The sequence below is a fragment of the Trichoderma citrinoviride genome, assembly GCF_003025115.1.
Source record: "Trichoderma citrinoviride strain TUCIM 6016 unplaced genomic scaffold BBK36scaffold_3, whole genome shotgun sequence".
Taxonomy (NCBI): domain Eukaryota; kingdom Fungi; phylum Ascomycota; class Sordariomycetes; order Hypocreales; family Hypocreaceae; genus Trichoderma; species Trichoderma citrinoviride.
The window spans coordinates 2,286,026-2,302,526 of NW_020194711.1; the positions used below are offsets into that span (position 1 = coordinate 2,286,026).

Here is a 16,501-nt window from a genome sequence, read left to right on the forward strand (position 1 = left end):
AATGGGACAGAAGCCTTTGGTGGGTGCTTTGCAGGGTTCATCTCATTTGATAATGACCCTGTATGATTCCCTGTACTCACTTATATTTGTCGTTGACCTTGTCAATGTTTGTATACCATCCTCTCTAACGATGAAGATGACGAGCACATCCGCAATATAGCAGCATTCTTGAAGCTGTAGGTTAGTATCGGCCTGACGCCAAGTGCTTACACGAAGAAGAGGATCATGGCTGCATTCACAGCAATGTTTCCGTTGCTTGCGAATGAAGTTGCACTAGTGAATCACAGAGATTTGCGAGATCTCAGTCTCATAGAATATTGATAGACGTCGAGCTGCACGCTTTGAGAAGAGGGCTGAGGATGGATCAACTTCAATGAGGAGGACATGGACACTGAATCGTGGTGACTCATCCAGAGCCTCAAATGTCCGCTAAAGCGTTGACTGTCCTGGTACTCTGGGGATACTAGGATATCGTAGGAGGAGCTTTACGATGTACTTGTGGAAATGAAGCTACAGCAGCATGAATGAAAGTTTTCACTATCAAGCTGCTAACTGCCTAGAGGTACTGTAGTACTCTCTTGCGGTGGCTCACGATTAGATTCTCAATCCAGCCTGCTCCCAGGACAACCTAACTTTAGGGGCGACTAGCGGGCGGCCAAGGCTCTACAGCGCCCACCTCCGCTAACGGTTGGGCGGATTAGTGCCTGTATTACCGAATGCACGCCGTCCACCAGACGGGACTCGTATCGATGAACTCACCAGATCCTCCGGGCTACCACCGATCCAATCTCACCAGCTTATCGACCCCTTCATCACGACATATCGCCTCACTTGCTTCTCTTCCCTCAACACACATCACATACCCAAACCGCAATCAGTCGGCAGGAAGATGACGCTGCCTTCAGGTGCCGAATAGAGCCTGTCCACCTGCACAGAGAGCAATGTCGCCATGGCCGCGCCCGCACTCAGAGTCAAGTTCGTCGCGTCGGATCCCGCCCGCGGCGGTTTGCCCGTGAAGCGCAGGCAAGTTCACCAAGCCTGTGACTCGTGCAGGCGGAAGAAGGTACCGTGATCCTGATCCCATGAGGACTCCTGCCGCTGCCCTGGAGTTTGCTGACCGTCGCCGTCCGGCTGAAGCGCAAATGCAACCATGCGGAAGACGCCATGGCTGATGACGCCTCATTCAACGACCACAAAGGCCCCCTGGGGGCTTCATCATCTCAGTCCTCGTGAGGCCTCAGCCCCCGACTGCGCGACCTGCGTGTTTGGGAAAAAAACTGCGCTGACACTTGTTGAGCCAAAGACCTGCAGCTTCGATATCCTCTCTCGCCCCTTCAGCCCGCTCGCGGCCGCTTGCCGGGGAAGAATCTGTGTCGCCAGCAGTGAGAGGTCGTCTCAGCACCAATCCGCCACCCCCCTTGCGGCGTCCTCTCCCAACGGCCTACAGCAATGGCCGAGCTCCAGCAAACGGCACGCCTGATGCCGTCGCTCGGCCGCAGTCGTCACGCTTTGTAGGCGATCTGAATCCCGAGGGCATGTTCATGGAGGCGGCCGTCCCCAACGTGACTCGCGCCTCTTCGCAAAAAGGAGACGTGGGCATCTGGTTCCCCTCAACCACCACCGGTCAGCCGTCGCAGTTCATCACGTCGCGGCCTCCGCCCGTCATGGATGGCTTCATGCTCCCTTTTGTGAGGGAGCACTGCCTGACCTGCTTGCCCCCTGACGCGGACTATGTGCGACTCAAAAGGGTGTTTTTGCAAAAGGTCCATCCCATCTTTCCCGTCATCCCAATAGCCGCCCTCGACGGGCCGACAGACAATCCCGCCAACATTGTGCTACGGCAACTTGCTTGTCTGGCAGCCGGTGCTGATCCAGACATGACTCCGTTTCTGCGTCTGAACAACAAAGGCCCCAACCCACTACGGCCCGCAGACTTCTCCAGCACGTTATCATCCTCAGTCCGCGCCATCCTGGAAACCAGCATTATCCCCGACAGGGTCGTACATATACAAGCACTGACTATGCTGTCCCTATACACACAGCCCACCTGCGCTGAGGAGTCCGACTTGCCGGCCCAGCTTGGTGGTAGGGCGATTCATCACATCCAGACCTTGGGATTACACCTGTTGAGATATGACGGACCCAATTTCAGCGACTTGGAAAATCTCTTTTGCGCAGTTTGGGCTCTTGATAGAATTAACGCCGCCATGTATGGACGGCCTTGTCTGATCCACGAAAGGGATATAGGAGCCGATCTCGACGCATGCATCAGAAAGCGCGAGCCTGCCTTCCGGCTTCTGCTGTCTGTGGCACAGTGGCTAGACAAGGTGGTGGAGCTGTATCGTCCCGGTCCGAGTGCCCAAGTCTCTGGCTTCGACAAGATTGCATACATTGATCTCCCCGTTCTTGAAGCAATGATTGTGGACGCAGACGCGCTTAAGGTCCCAACGTCACTCATTGGTAAGCTCTCCAAAAACATACGGTTTTGTATTGACCGTGACTCCTGACAAGTTCGCCAGCTACTATTGAGACATTTTATCATGCCGTCATCATCCTGTCGTGCCGGCTGCCTCGGCCAGGAACAAGAATTGCAGCCTCGACATTACCGCCACCGTCTGCCAACGCCCGCCGTTCATTAGCAGCCGAGCGTATCGCATGTGCAGTACCGAGGGACTGCCTGAGCTCTTTTCCGTTTATTCCCTACGCAGTATCCCTCGCCTTGAGCGTCGAGTACCGGAAGATGAGGCACAGCCGGTTGCCAATGTTCCGCGCGCGAGCTATGAGCGCCTTCAAAAGGAACTGTGACCTCCTCCGAACCTATGGGGACCATTACTGGAGTGCCGGAGTTGTTGCCGGGCTTGGAGAGCGCGTTCTGAGGGAGATGGAGCGCGCGGCCAACACACTGGCCAAAGACCTGAGCCCTCAACCTGCTGAAGTACAGCCGAAGCCCCTCCCGAAGAACTATGATAGCTCAACTCCACAAGATGCAGGACCGACGCCATCAGGCGACGCGCCTCCTATGAACTCCACCATGGGCTTTGATAACGTCTTAGACTTTTCGGTCATCGAGGCGATTTCCGGACAGGACGTGTTTGGGCACATTGACCCCAGCTTCAACCTCGACGCAGTGGAAGATGCCTTGGAGGCGAACCTCGACATTGGTCTCCCGCCTAATTGGGGAGACTGGGGGCAGTTTGCTACCTGAACATGGGACTACGAGCAATCGAAGAGGAGAGATCACACCTGATGGGAAGAATCATATGGGTTTCGTTTTAAGGAGTTTGACATAGAGGACTGGATAGCGACTCGTTTGCCGCACGTATCTAGGATAATTGAGCATATCAAATCTGCCCCCAATGCTTTATGTACAATTCTGCAGAAGTATGCATGGGCTGTTTGGAATTTTTCTCACTGCTATCGATGGGCATCATTCCAAGACAAAAAGAGAAGTCGAGAAAAACAAGAAATTGATGAAAAAAAATATTGAAACTCCGATACTGGGAATCGAACCCAGGGCTGCTCGGCACTCGAAGGATGAGAGCGAGCGATGTTAGCCACTACACCATATCGGATTGCTTTGTTGATGAACGTTGCTCTAATAAGCTCTATAGAGTCAGCTCTTTGACGCTAGAGAGTATTCAACCCCGGGCAACTTCGTCTGCAGATATCCATGACACCGCGACTATCACCAACTACTACTAGTAGGTACTAGAGTACACATCGATATTGAAGTGCGAGGCTAAATCGGGTCTGCACAAGTATAAACATGCAAAGAGCGATGGCCGTGAATCTTATTTGGGTAGATACTGTAGGCCTGAAAACGACTGCAACGCGGCATATGTCGCTTAGGTGCAGAACAAGATTCCGAGCAATCGTACAGATTGACTGTTCTTGACAGTCTTGGTATGAAGCATCATCATCATAGAGCATATCAACATTGGCTTCTCTCCCATATCATGACATTCATGGACTCGAGCAGCACGCAGCAACTAGGCACCCGCGTGCTACCAGATCAGTGATGCCTTTGTGAAGTAGCCATACTGCCAAGTAGATAGGTAAAGCGTAGTTATGCCTGTTTTTGCTGCAACCCATCGTCAAGACAATATGCGCTGAACGGCAGCACGATGCATAGCCGATTGAACTCAGCCCGGCGACTCTGGCTCGAAGATGGGCCAATACCCATGCGATGCGCAAGGGGGGCGATTGCCGGCATGTCGGCATCTGGTTTCGTATACCCTGAGCTCATGGAGACTCCGAATCCGAGGAGATGTGGTGCGCAGGAAAGTCCCTTTTGCCGAAACCTGTTATCTCGACTCCTTCGTTCGCCCAAGTAGACTACCGTCGCAGGTCGGGGCAGTGGTAGTAGCGGACAAGAACTTTCGTTTTCGAAATCCCGAGTCGCAGGGCTGCTTCACTTCGTCGGCGGCTTATCGGAGATGTCGCTCGGTTTCCCACGAGCCTGGTTCTTCAGCTCGTTCAGGAAATGTTTAAAGAATCCGTCGGCTCGGCCACCGGGATTTGGATCGGCTGCATTTTCTCGTCAGCCTCTTTTCTCCTCGGGACTTTGCACCTCTCTACCCTCGTTTCGTAGCGGCAGCGGGGAGCGGCAGCAGCCCCTTGCCTTGCATCCTTACCTGTAGCTTCGCCGGGCGCAAGCGGCTCGTGCGGATTGCGGCCATGCTGTTTCTCGTGGATGGCGCGATGGATGCGGCCGACGGCTCGGTGGAAGCCTGGCTGGCGGAGGATCTGGAAGCTGTGTGTGAGCGACTGACTGACCGTTGGGGTTAGAAACTCCTGTGTCCGGGGGAAAACGTACAGATTCGATAATTCGGTCTTCAAAGGCCTGGATGACCCGGAGCGCATACCAGTATGGCGACATGGTGTTTGTGACGAGCCCGTACGTGGAGCCTTGGTTGGCGGGGGAAGAGGTTGGGAAGAGGCAAAGATTAATAAGGTTGTAGGTAGGTAGGTAATAATCGGAGAAAAAACGACTGGTGTAAACTTGTCGCGGGATGATGCTGAGGTAAAGCTGCATGGACTTAACTCTCTCGGGCGCATCCTTCAACGTCACGTCTTTATCATTTTCACATGTGCAATACCAGATCCGAAGTTTAATTGTATGAAGCAATTGCAATCAATTAATTGATATTGTCTATCAGTTGCTCTATGCTTATGCGTCTTCGTCTCTCCCTCTAGGAGTAAAACTGTTGGGTATAGGGTCAATCATTCCAATGCGCTCTCCTTCAAAAACAAACTCAAACTATGCACCAGTCCTGTAGTTGTCTGCGCCTTGACGATTCTTTCAACGATGATTATTCGCGATCCTCTCTCCAATAACATTAACCATCAACATTCATTCGTTTAGACCTTGTTGGTGAGGAAGTCGCCGATGAAGGGCGTGAGGTAGTCCTTCTTGCCCAGGGGCACGCCCTCCTTGCGCAGAATGTTGTAGGCGGTGGAGAGGTGGAAGAAGATGTTGGGAAGAACATATCCGTTGGCGTAGTTGCCGCCGGTCATGGCGAAAGTGCCCAAAGAGCCCATGCCGACGTTAACAAGCTCGTTCTGGCGCTGGTTGACGACGTCCTTGCTGGCAGCAGCGAGGATCTCCTCAGCCTTGGCGATGCGGGCGTAGCAGTCGGCGTACGTCTCGATTTCGCCCTCCCAGGCGTGAGGCTCGGTGCCGGTCAGACGGGCAGCGAGCTTGGTCGTGGTGTCGGTGACCATCTTGACCTGGAAGGTCAGAGGCAGCATGTCGGGGTGGATGCGGGCGGACAGGAGGCTGGCACCGTTGGGAGCAGCCTCGCCCAGCTTGAGGATGTTGGTGAGCGCCTTGAGGGCGTTCTGGGCCAGAGGGATGGTGGCGTCGTAGAGAGAGTAGCTCATGATGGGCGATTGGTGGTTGTGTTGGTGTTGGTGGTTGAAGGTGGTTCGGTTGCGAAAGAGCGGTTGCTTTGGAGATGCTTGCGAGTGTGTAGAGGATGTTCGATGTCTTTGGATATGGCACTGGAATCTGGCAAGAGAGGGGGAATGCGCTCGGGTATATATAGACGAGAATCTGGAGATCTGGATATATCTGGCACCTTCTGCAATTCTACTCGTATATCCTCCACCTGCCATAGTGTTCATGCGTATGGCCCAGTTGCGCTTGCCAGAACCACTCGTACGAGTACTACCACCGTATCAAGCCCTTTCCTTGTGCAAGTGCACAGCTGCCCAGATGCTCCTTCTCCGCCGCCGTCTCTGTCTCCATCTTCGAATTCCGTCATGATTTCCGAACTCCGCTTCCTCTTTCAACTTCATCCCACATTCACGGAGCCAATGACTGTTGCTCCTAACCAACTGCCTCTTCGCACCCGCAAACGAGCCGAATCATGACCCCTGCTTTCTCCTGTCTCTCCCTACTGTCCCCACGGAGAGGCTTCTTTACCTAACTAGAGCCGAGTAGCTGTTTCGATGGCCCGCAAGGAGAATCGCTAGCTAACCTCTGGATTACTAATTAGAATCGAATCGAATCAGCCGCCCCGTCAAATCAAGCGAGATGCCAATCGCATACAACACGATTCAATGCGGTGGATCGCAGACAAGACGTTGTTGCATGAAAAGCAGTTCGTGTGCCTTGACTTCACGGCTCGCGGGCTGCCGAGCCAGTGCGAGGCGAGGCCGACGACCCGAAGAGGGGGCGGGAAAATCTGGCCAGATGGCCATCTGGAACTTTCGCACTGGAGGGCCAATCAAGCATGGAAAGCCGCCAAGCAACGAATGACTTTGGTTCTCCGCACTCCTTGAACTGATTTGTCGTCTCTTTTCTCCCTTCTCTTTGCTGCCACTTCCCAAATTAGGCATTGCGGCTATAGCAAACACGCTCGGCACTCGGCCGCTCTGTCAGCACCGTATTACCACCTTGATCGACGCTTGACTAATGGCCCGTCGCAACGAATAGGGGCGTCGTCCAATGCCATCTCTCGGCGACAAGCCGAAGGATTCAGAGTGTTACACCAACAGGATCCAAAGCACTCTGGTTACCAAGCAGATTATATATCAAACTGATGAGGACGTTAGCAGACTCTTCTCAGCCTCAACAGACGGGTGCTAGACCTCGATCCAGAGCCTTGGCTGACATTCTATTAACAAACAACCACCGTTTTTGAAACACCACCGAGCCGTCTCTCGTCAGCACCTCGGTTTCACTCATGAGCAAGTGAAGATCAAATCAACTTGACATATATCCTATCAAGCAACGGCGCTACTGGATGCGAGGTATCACGAATGACTCCGAGATGAGATGCGGTCTCATCCTCCCCTTGCCTGCCCTCGCTTTCAGACGGCAAATCAAACTCCTCCAGTGGTCTCAAAATGTACCAGCAAATAAAGAGCCTCCGAGACAATATGAGAACAGCAGAACTACCCTCAATGCAGTCCCAAGGTCGCATTGAACCTCTCCACCACGGCTCTCGCTCCGGGCATAGCTGAGTTATCTATGACCAGCTCCTCTAACCCCATTGCTCGTCGGCCCTCGGTATTTGTCCATTGCCATACCATCTCTTCGGTCGGGCGGTCGATGTGTTTTGACTCTCCTTCGCCGCCGGGGAAATCCGGTCCCGGTGTGCCTTCTCGGAAAGCCTGGCGCTGCCTGAGAAGATATTCTGCGTTGAGGTCCGTCACTGGACATACGGGGATGTAGAGAACACTTGAATCAGCTTGTCCCTTGTGAACCTTGTCGACGGCGTGAATGGCTATAAGGCAGAAAAGTCAGCGTCTTGCACAAAGTGAGACCTACGAAGAACCCCAATCAGGAGCTTGGAATGAAGACTTACTGTCACAATGCCATGCCACAAAAGCCCCGGGTTTGATCTCGGGCACATGGGTCATGGTCCTTGAAAGCTCCAAGTGAGGATGAAGCTCATCGTTCAGCTCTTGCCCGTGTCCTGGGTGAGCTCCTTGGAGGTCGCTGGTCATCTGATCACCAGCAGTGAACTCCCAGTTCTTCTCGTCCAGGAACGCACGCCCCTTCTTCGAGGTGTCAATTGGTCTAAAGAAAGGCCTCAGAAGGGTGTAGGCAGTTGACATCATCAGGGGGTACGTTAAAAGCGTGCCCTCCTCTGGCCCTACCCGGCTCATGGAGACCCAGCCTTGCCAAGCTCTAAAGGCACTGCATGCGCCCAGGCCGTTGTACAGGTTGTTGACGGCATCTACTCTGGCGGCAGCATCCCAGGCATCGTACTGTTCCCATCTGCCTTCAAACACTCTGTCATAGACATGGCCACGGCCATATCCGTCCTTCTCCCATCGCTCGACGCTGCCGCCGTCAATGTGAGGGCCGAGTGCAAAGGCCGCATCGCCTGGCTGGCGGATACGGAGCCTATCGGCATAAGACAGCGGTACGTCAAGGGAGATGCGAGCATTGACTGATGGCGACCACCAGAACTCTGACATGAGAAACCTTTGCAGTTTCAACATGGAAGGATGTGAGCGGGCCTTGATCTGCGACTCGGACCAATACAGCTCATACACCTGCGGATCGTGAGGCGGGAAGGCTATCTTGGACGTCAGTTCCAACCAGTATCCATATCTCTTTGCTCGCCACCTTACCTCTTGTCTGTGGGTTTTTCTTGACATATTCTTCGATGCAAGTCTTGTATCCCCGCGCTTCCTGCTCTGGGATTACATCATGCACGACCACCACACCCCTCTTCAAAATCTCCCCCTTGACTCTCCTCTCCAGCCCATTGTCAAGGTCAGCAAAGTTGATCTGCGGAATGACTTCTGGACCTTTTCGTGCAATGATCTCGTTCTCCTTCTGCAGCCCATGCAACAGCCTCTGCCAGCTGAGGACGATGTCCTTCTCCCGCCCCCTGACCAGCTCCAGCTTGAGCTGTCTGAAGCGATCCGGCAGCGGCGCCTGTTCCGCTCCGGAAAGCGAAACAAACGAGTCCGAGATATCGCCCTGCCTCTTGGGCGCCGGATTTGGGGTCTGCACCGTCGCGAGGCAGCGGCGCAGGGCGGGCGAGGCTTTCGTGAAGCGTGAGCGCAGCATGTTGGTGTTCTGCAGTGAGGTTTTCAGCCGCGAAGACAGATACGTGTACAACCGTCAGCACAAAGCAACCATAGGAGACCACGCACAACTCTGGATCAAAGAATAATCGAAAATCGTCCCCCGAAGGAAGATAAGCATCAAGACTATTTATGTCAACGACTTAAGAGGCGCACGGGGCTGCTGTTTTGGGACGGTCCGCGCCCCGCCTCAGCCACGTAAACTTTATCCTCCGACACCAGATGACAATTAGTCGCTGTCGTTGGGACCTTTGTTTTTTATCTTTGATCTTGGCCTGATCGAGATTGTCAGATGCCCAGGGGCAGCGGAATGAGGTGTTGTGGTATTGGGCGGCTGAGACATTGTTTGAGATGCCTATGAAACCTGATATCCACAGCAAAACGAGCCGTGTCCTTCAGTTCGCCCAACACAAGCAAGCTTCCGAGTCACTACCACGCTGGAATCAGCCTTTTACCCCCAATGAACTTTCTCTTTCAGCTTGCAACTCTAACTCACAACTGTTGGAACGTTGCAAAACGATGGATATCATTAGCCAGTGTCAGCCACGACGGAGTGTCCCGCAATGGAGGTGATACCGCCCCCCTTTTTTCTCATCCTTCCACAGGCACCATACCAATGACCGTGTAACAAAGCCTTCCGTCCGGCCGACGCGGCTTCCTCCAACTTCTGATCACATGAGTGCTTCCTCCAAGCCCGAAGCCCGAGGCTCATCAGAGCAGTCAGAGAGGGAGGGGAGAAAAAAGGAAGGCATTCCGCAAGGGGGCGCTACGAAATATGACGAGCTGCCAACTTTTACATGGCGTGATTTGTGTAAGTCCATTGGCTTCCCTCCAAAAAGCTACACCAGAAGCACGAAGAGGACCTGCCTCATAGTCTATCTATACCTTAGGACGAGGCCACCTGGTCACATGGCGACAGCTGATGGCCCGTCTTGCCAGACAGGCTGATATAGGCTAAAGAGTATGAGGTTCCATTCGTTCGGCGATGAGATTTTAGAAGCTCGATGCTCCTGCCTGTAGCCAACATTGACTCCGGCCAGAGGGAGAGCGGCTGCTACCCCAATGGCTGGTATTCGTTCTGATTTCGGCAGATGTGCCAGGGAGGGTAGGTTTTCAGCTCAGCTACGGTGTACGATCCGGATGGTTTGTCATGTCACGTCTTTCAGACTTGAAGACGCTGCGAAATCTTGATTCCATAATGAAGTGGAAGGATACATGAAGCCATAGAGCACTGGATATCACGATAAGAACAACTTCTCCAGTCGTGATACTATTTCTCCGTCCGAGCGATCTACACTCGTCCTTCTCAAAACAGCCTCAGCCCAACATCTATATCCCCCAACTGCAAACCTTTACCAACAGACTCCAATCAAGGCCAGATATTCAATCTTATCTCGAGTCTCTGAGCCAAGCATCTCCTCCAATGAAAGACGCATCACTGTAACAGAAAGTCTGTACTCTGTACATCGTCGTAGCTCTGCCTATCTTACACTTATTCATCCCACACGGCAAAACTAAGCGTCTATAGCAGGGGAATATCGGAGTAATTCCCACAACCCCGGCATGTCCCCTTTAGGCAAATCCGCTTCCCTCCCCCATTTCCCCCACACCCCAAGTTCCAAGTCACGCTTCCCCCGATCATCATTTCGTTCCCCCTCTTCCCCCGGGGAACTGTCTTGCCTTGTCGTCTAAAACGGACGCCATTCCGTGATCTTGTTTTTGGATATTATAGGCTAATCGCTTTTTATCAATCTGTTATCATGAGTGAACCTCGGTCGTTATTTGTACAGATCCATGTTTCTATGTTCTGGCTCTCTGACTTTCTCCATAGAAAACAAGATAGTAGTCTGTCTCACTTACACGCATCACATCTCCGGCTCCCCTGTATCTACTCATCCTAATCCTCACTACACAGGCACACCAAAAGACACCAGGATGTAGCATACCTAGTATTCAATGATCGTCATGGGAACATTTACCAGCCCAAGTATTATCCTGAGTAATAGCCAAAGAGTACCCATTCAGAAAGGGCAGAAGATGGACAGACGCCCGAATTATCTCATTAATAAACAAGGAGTTTAACCAACCAGCACGAAATGCAAAGCTCCGCATGTTATTGTATGCACGACTACTTCATGTCAACCATTTCCAACCCTCGTCTTTCTTTCTTCTGTGCTCTGCTCTGCTAACTGCTACTCCTTCTGCTTTCCCTCTCCTTTCCTTTTTTTCTTCCAAGTGCTCAAACATAGACCAAACTAGCCCTGTCCTGACTGCTGAAAGAAATCCAACGATACCCAGAAAAAGAATAAAGTGTAGAGGGGAATTGCATGGGGTAGATGAAGAAAGAAAAAACAAAAAAGAGGCAAGATGAAAGAACAGAAAAGCCTGGCCCAGCCGAAAACGAAAGCAGAATCAAGCCGCCACCAGCCTCGTGTCCTTTTTCCCCCTTTTTTTTTCGAATTTCTTGCATAATAAAGCCCCCTCCCAATGTTGCATCCCTAAACAAAGTAGTTATCGTGTCCGTACACCGATTCCTCTCTACTCTCCAAGGCATAACAGGTATCCGTAATGTACAAACAAAGATAGGCGCTCACGTTAAAATGAAATAGAATGAAGTTGTATGATGTCAAAAGAGGACGGATGGATGAAGAAGAAAGCGGAAAGAAAAAAGAAGCAAGAAATCGCTCCAGACAGCTTTTAGTCGGTGTCGGCGTTTGCGCGCCTCACCTTCTCTCTCAGATCACGGTTTTCGTTCTCGAGACCGCCGAGCCGTTGCCTTGCCGCCTGCCTGTCCTGGTTGCGCCCTTCTCGCTCCATCTTCAGCTTGTACTCCATATCCCGGAGCCGCAGCAGCCAGCGATTGTCGTTGGCCGAACCGTCGGCATTCGACGGATCCAAGAGGCCCAGTCCCGCCGTCCTAGAGGACGACACCGGGATCCCGGAAGTGGATGGCGGTCGCGCGGCAGATGAGCCTCTGCTCTTAGAGTTGCGAGCCGACGGCGAGACGGCGCCCCCGTCGGAGCCACCGCCCGGAGCTTGATGGGCCGCGCGAGCACGAACATCATTAGCAGTCCTCAGCGTGGCATTTTCCACCTTGAGCTGGCGGTAGGCCTCCTCGAGGCGCAGCATCCGGCTCGACACATCCTGATGGCCCAGCGAGCCGGTGGCGATCGAGTTGCGGACCATGGTCTCCAGCCGGTCCAGCTTCTTGATTCGCGCGTCCAGGTTGTTCTCGAGAGCCTGGTACTCGCGGTAGAGATCCTTCTCCACAGATTTGATCTTCGTCTGCAAGGCGGCAAACATGCCCTCGATGGTCTTGACAGCGGCGAGGAGGTTCTTGGAGAATCCTGGAAGGCGACTCGCTATGACCTCCAGCGTCGGCACCACCTGCCGGTCCACGAGGGTATTGTTATTAGCCCACTCTCGGCCGCAGAGCGAGCTCAGCTTGTGCCACAGCAGGAGAAGAAGCTCGTTCCTCTCCAGCAGCTGCTCGCGGGCCGTCTGCTCCAGCATGGCCAGCTTACGGCGATCCTGGCCTCGAGTGGCTTCCAGTTCGCTAATGCGGACATCTTGCGTGCTGGCCGTCCGGGTGAGGTGCTGGTGTGTCTTTTGGAAGGATTCAAACTGGGACTTGGTATTGCGGTGGGCAACGCGCTCCTTTTCCAGCAGCTCGGTGATTTTGCGAGTCTCCAAGGCGTGAGACTCCATAAGCGAATCACGCTGCTTGATGATGCGTTCTTTTTCCACCAGTGCCGCTTTGGACGTATCAAGTTCACGAACGGTGTTCTCGAGCTCGCGCTGCATGCGTGCAATAGACTGCGGAAAGGGGCGAATCATGTCAGTATGAAGAACAGAATCAGCTGCAGTGTGTTCGGTACCTACCTTAAGCAGCGAAGAACGGGTGCCATTGAGGTCACCCAATGCCTCCCTCAGGTTGTTCTCCAGCTCCAGCAACCTCTCCTTCCACTCCGTTGCCTCGACCTCGCGGGACGACAGGCTCTTGCGCAGTCGCTTGACCTCGTCCTTGGCGTTGGCGTTCTCGCGCTGAAGGTTGGCAAAAATTTGCTGCACATCTGCGTCCTTCTTAGTGGTCACATCCTCCCACTGTGCGCGCTCTTCTTGCATCCGGTTCTCCAGCTCCTTGACCCGCTCCTTTTCGTCTTCCAGGCCCCTCTGCGTGTTGGAGAGGGCCGCCTCGAGATCGCCGATGCGAATCTTGTCTGCCTCCTGCTCCTCCCGGAGGAACGAGATCTCGCCCTGGGACGACTCCTGCTGGACAGAGAGCCGCTGGTTCTTTTCGTTGGCTTCGAGGAGCTTCTGCTCCAGCTCCTCCAGCTCCTTGTTGGACGATTCCTGCTCCTGCTGCAGGTGCTGGATGCGGTGGGTGAGATTGGCATGCTCCTCCTCAAGCCGTTGAATGTGCTGGAGCTTCTGATCCTGCTCGTCCTCGAGGCTAAGGAGGGCTTCGCTCATCTGTCGCATCTCCTTCTGCAAGCTGTCAAAGTTCTCGGATCGGTCGCGCAGCTCAATGTTCAGCTTCTCAACTTCGGCGTCCAACAGATCAATCTCGCCCTGTGCTTCCGCCCGAAGAGCCTCCATCTCAGCCTCTAGCGCTTGCTCGGCGACCAAGGCTTCGTCGCGCTCTTGCTGCAAGGCAACGAGATCCTTGCCCATATTCTCAACCTCTTCCTGCAAGGCTAGAATGTTCTCCTCCGCTACGCGCTTCTCGTGAGAAAGCTCCTCTAAATCGCCCAAACACCTGTCCAGTGTGCCCCTCAAATCCTGATTCTCCAGCATAGCCTTGCTGTATTTGTCGCGCGTCTCGGCGATCTGATTCTCCAGCTCTTCGCGCTCTGCCTCGTCCTCCGCCGTCAGCTGCCTCGTCCGAACACTGCCTCTCGAGCCTGGCCTGTCGTGGCCGCCGGCACGCGATGCGGATCGCTCCAAGAGACTGTCAATAGTAGAAGGAGCGGGGCCGCCGCGTCGCTGGGCCATCTTGAGGTCCTCGATTTCCTGGTACAGGCGCTCCTTTTCGCGGTTTCTGGAAGTCAGCATGGAGGTCTGGGCCCCGACCTCGCGCCGAAGCTCGGCATTCTCGTGCCGCAGCTGCTCGCTCTCCCGGCGCAGCTCGTCGACCAAGGTGCTGGCGGCGCTGAAGTTAGCATGAGATCCATCTACGTCGCCAGACACGCTGGACATGGGCCGACCCGGCGAGGCGTTGCGATCCCGGGGCTTCTTGGTAATGTTGTAAATGTTGGTCGTGTGATGCATCATCCCGGTGCCGGCGCCAGACATCTCCTTCTTGAGCCGGAAGACCTCATCCCGCAGCTTCCTGTTGTCCTCGTCCGCCTGCTCTCTGCGCGCAGTCTCCTGCTCCAACAGATCCTTCCAGACATCCGCCTCCTCCTGGCGTCCGAAAGCGTCTCCTGAGCGTTCACCGAGCGTCTTGACGATATCCGACAGCTTCTTCTTCTCCGATTCCCTATCCATCGTCTCGCTCCGCAACCTTTCGATTTCGGTGGCATAGGTTTCGACACGCTCCCGCAAAAACATGAGCTCTTCTTCCCGCTCCTGCGCCTCCTCATTGTACATCTTGGCAGTCTGGTCCGTCGAGGAGGCAGCGCTCCGCGCAGTGCTCGGCCTCTCTTCGTCTTCCTTCTCCTTCTTTTCCAGTTCCTTGACGCGTTTTCGCAAAATCTTGTTGTCGCGCGTTGTTATCGCGAGATTCGTTCTCAGCTCGACGTTTTCGGATATCATCTCCTTGAGGCCTTCTTCCGACAGGGTGTCGAGCCGTTTGCTGAGGAACATGACCTTCAGCTTCAGGTCAAAGTTCTCCTTGGATAGTCTCTCAATCGTGCTGCTCTGTTCCTTCAGAGTCCAGTTCTGGTTGCCGCCCTTGCCCGTCATCTTGGCGCTGTTGACTGCAGTGGCGTTTGAGACAGACATCCGTGGAGTTTGTAGGCCATTTTCAAACTTGAACTCCTTCGCTACCGAATCCGGGACGTGGACATTCTTAACGTGCTGGGCGATGACGGTATCCGTAGGAGCGGTATTCATGCTGTCTTTGGTCTTGGGCGTCACCATCCCATAGTTGTCCCTTCCTCTGGTAGGAGTGTCCACCTCTTGCAGAGGCTCTAGTTGACGAGTGTTGTCACCGAATTCGTCCGTGCCCATGCCAGAAGTCATGCTGCCCGTGCTTATCGAGCGCAGCAGCAGGTTGGATGGAGCTCGAGACATGCCTGTGTTGGGCACCGCTCCGCCAGAATGTAACGCATAGTCCAGCCCCAGCCCTACGGTCCCCACGGTAGCATCACTGTCCTCTTGAGACTCAGGATTGGTTATGAAGGAGGAGGTCGAGGATCGCGAGCTGCTGAAGCGGTTGCTGCGAACGTATTTCGGGCGCCTGTTGCGCAGGGCATGTCCAGGGCTGCCGCTCGTGTCGAACGGCTCCGCGGCCTGCTGAGAATGGCGAAACGAGGAAGCGGCAGGGTCCTGGCCACCAGGTCGAGGTCCGCCAGCGCCAGCCTGTCCATCCTTACCGCGCTCCTCTTGTGCTCCCACCCTGGGGGTGTTCTGGTTGTTCTGAGCAGCGGTCGCGGCACGAGTAATGGACCGAGCAGCCGCCGCCGCTGCGGGCGAGGAATCGAAGTCTTCTAGGTTGGACGTGGTGTTGCTCGCTCTAGTCAAGTCGTCTTCGGAATCGGGATGGAAGTCGAACTGGTGCGTGTAGTCCGCTTCCGTCTTGTAGCTCGGCTCGTATCGTGGCTCGGGTCTGGACTGCGACGACTTGTGCTGGGCTTCGGACTGAGCAGAGCTTTTGGCGGACTGTGTAGACCGTTTCGCGGGCGCATCGAAGACGAAGCTGTCATCAGCAGTTGTGCCTGCAGTCGCAGGGGCGGTGGGGATCGGGGACAAGGTCGGCAGGAAGCTCGACTCGACGTCGTCAAAGTGCTCTCGGACCGCGTCCTCCGAGATGGTCTCGTCAGCGCCCAGCGTCGGCGTCAGCGCGGTCGTCTCGAAGTAGCTCTGGTCTCCGGGCAGCGCAGGCGAGGCCCCGCCGGCTCTGGGCCGAGACGAGGACGACGATGTCGAAGCCCGCGCCGCCTCCGGGGAGAGCTTGCTGCTCGGTGGTCTATTAGGGGCTATCGTGCCATGTTTGGGGGGTGCTGGCGCATTCTCTTGCTGCGGCGAGCGCGTGCTGGTCGTTGCCGTCGTCGAGTGCTCTGCTGCTGGAGCGGTGCTCGTGCCGCCATTCTCGGCCTGGGCGCGACTGGACGAGGAGGAGCGAGAGTCGGGCTCCTGGGCGGTGTTCTCATCCACGCCAGCCATGGTGCATCTTGGGGCTATTGCTCTGTTTCGGCCGGGGCTGGGAGAGAGTCGCGAGGCAGTGGGACGCCGGCCGTGGGTGCGAGAGACGGGCAGGCAAGCGGTGGTGAGCAGAGGGTCGAGA

At 54.7% G+C, this 16,501-nt stretch overlaps 5 protein-coding genes and 1 non-coding gene across 6 annotated transcripts; 1 reads left to right on the forward strand and 5 right to left on the reverse strand.

The window, feature by feature from the left end:
* Positions 1 to 1,535: 1,535 nt before the first annotated feature.
* On the forward strand, positions 1,536 to 3,205 carry BBK36DRAFT_1112640 (hypothetical protein; the record flags this gene model as incomplete). The annotated part of the gene is made up of 2 exons (XM_024889822.1): positions 1,536 to 2,460; positions 2,520 to 3,205. The coding sequence occupies 2 exons, from the start codon at positions 1,536 to 1,538 to the stop codon at positions 3,203 to 3,205; spliced, it is 1,611 nt and encodes a 536-aa protein (XP_024752398.1).
* A 284-nt stretch (positions 3,206 to 3,489) lies between these two features.
* On the reverse strand, positions 3,490 to 3,572 carry BBK36DRAFT_t50. The gene has a single exon. It is a non-coding gene; the product is annotated as a tRNA-Glu (tRNA).
* Positions 3,573 to 4,411: 839 nt separating this feature from the next.
* BBK36DRAFT_2450 (hypothetical protein) lies at positions 4,412 to 4,879 on the reverse strand (the record flags this gene model as incomplete). Its single annotated transcript, XM_024897987.1, has 3 exons — positions 4,412 to 4,527; positions 4,635 to 4,746; positions 4,817 to 4,879. The coding sequence occupies 3 exons, from the start codon at positions 4,877 to 4,879 to the stop codon at positions 4,412 to 4,414; spliced, it is 291 nt and encodes a 96-aa protein (XP_024752399.1).
* Positions 4,880 to 5,361: 482 nt separating this feature from the next.
* On the reverse strand, positions 5,362 to 5,883 carry BBK36DRAFT_1113045 (hypothetical protein; the record flags this gene model as incomplete). Its single annotated transcript, XM_024889867.1, has 1 exon — positions 5,362 to 5,883. One exon carries the CDS (start codon positions 5,881 to 5,883, stop codon positions 5,362 to 5,364), a length of 522 nt encoding a protein of 173 aa, XP_024752400.1.
* Positions 5,884 to 7,114: 1,231 nt separating this feature from the next.
* BBK36DRAFT_1134660 (DUF1479-domain-containing protein) lies at positions 7,115 to 9,303 on the reverse strand. Its single transcript, XM_024892378.1, is given in 7 exon segments — positions 7,115 to 7,136; positions 7,170 to 7,192; positions 7,236 to 7,365; positions 7,406 to 7,733; positions 7,815 to 8,534; positions 8,590 to 9,265; positions 9,276 to 9,303. 3 exon segments carry the CDS (start codon positions 9,032 to 9,034, stop codon positions 7,408 to 7,410), a joined length of 1,491 nt encoding a protein of 496 aa, XP_024752401.1. The 5' UTR covers positions 9,035 to 9,265; positions 9,276 to 9,303; the 3' UTR covers positions 7,115 to 7,136; positions 7,170 to 7,192; positions 7,236 to 7,365; positions 7,406 to 7,407.
* Positions 9,304 to 11,748: 2,445 nt separating this feature from the next.
* On the reverse strand, positions 11,749 to 16,304 carry BBK36DRAFT_1166953 (hypothetical protein; the record flags this gene model as incomplete). Its single annotated transcript, XM_024894987.1, has 4 exons — positions 11,749 to 12,867; positions 12,934 to 15,724; positions 15,770 to 16,077; positions 16,299 to 16,304. The coding sequence occupies 4 exons, from the start codon at positions 16,302 to 16,304 to the stop codon at positions 11,749 to 11,751; spliced, it is 4,224 nt and encodes a 1,407-aa protein (XP_024752402.1).
* Between the last annotated feature and the right edge of the window lie 197 nt (positions 16,305 to 16,501).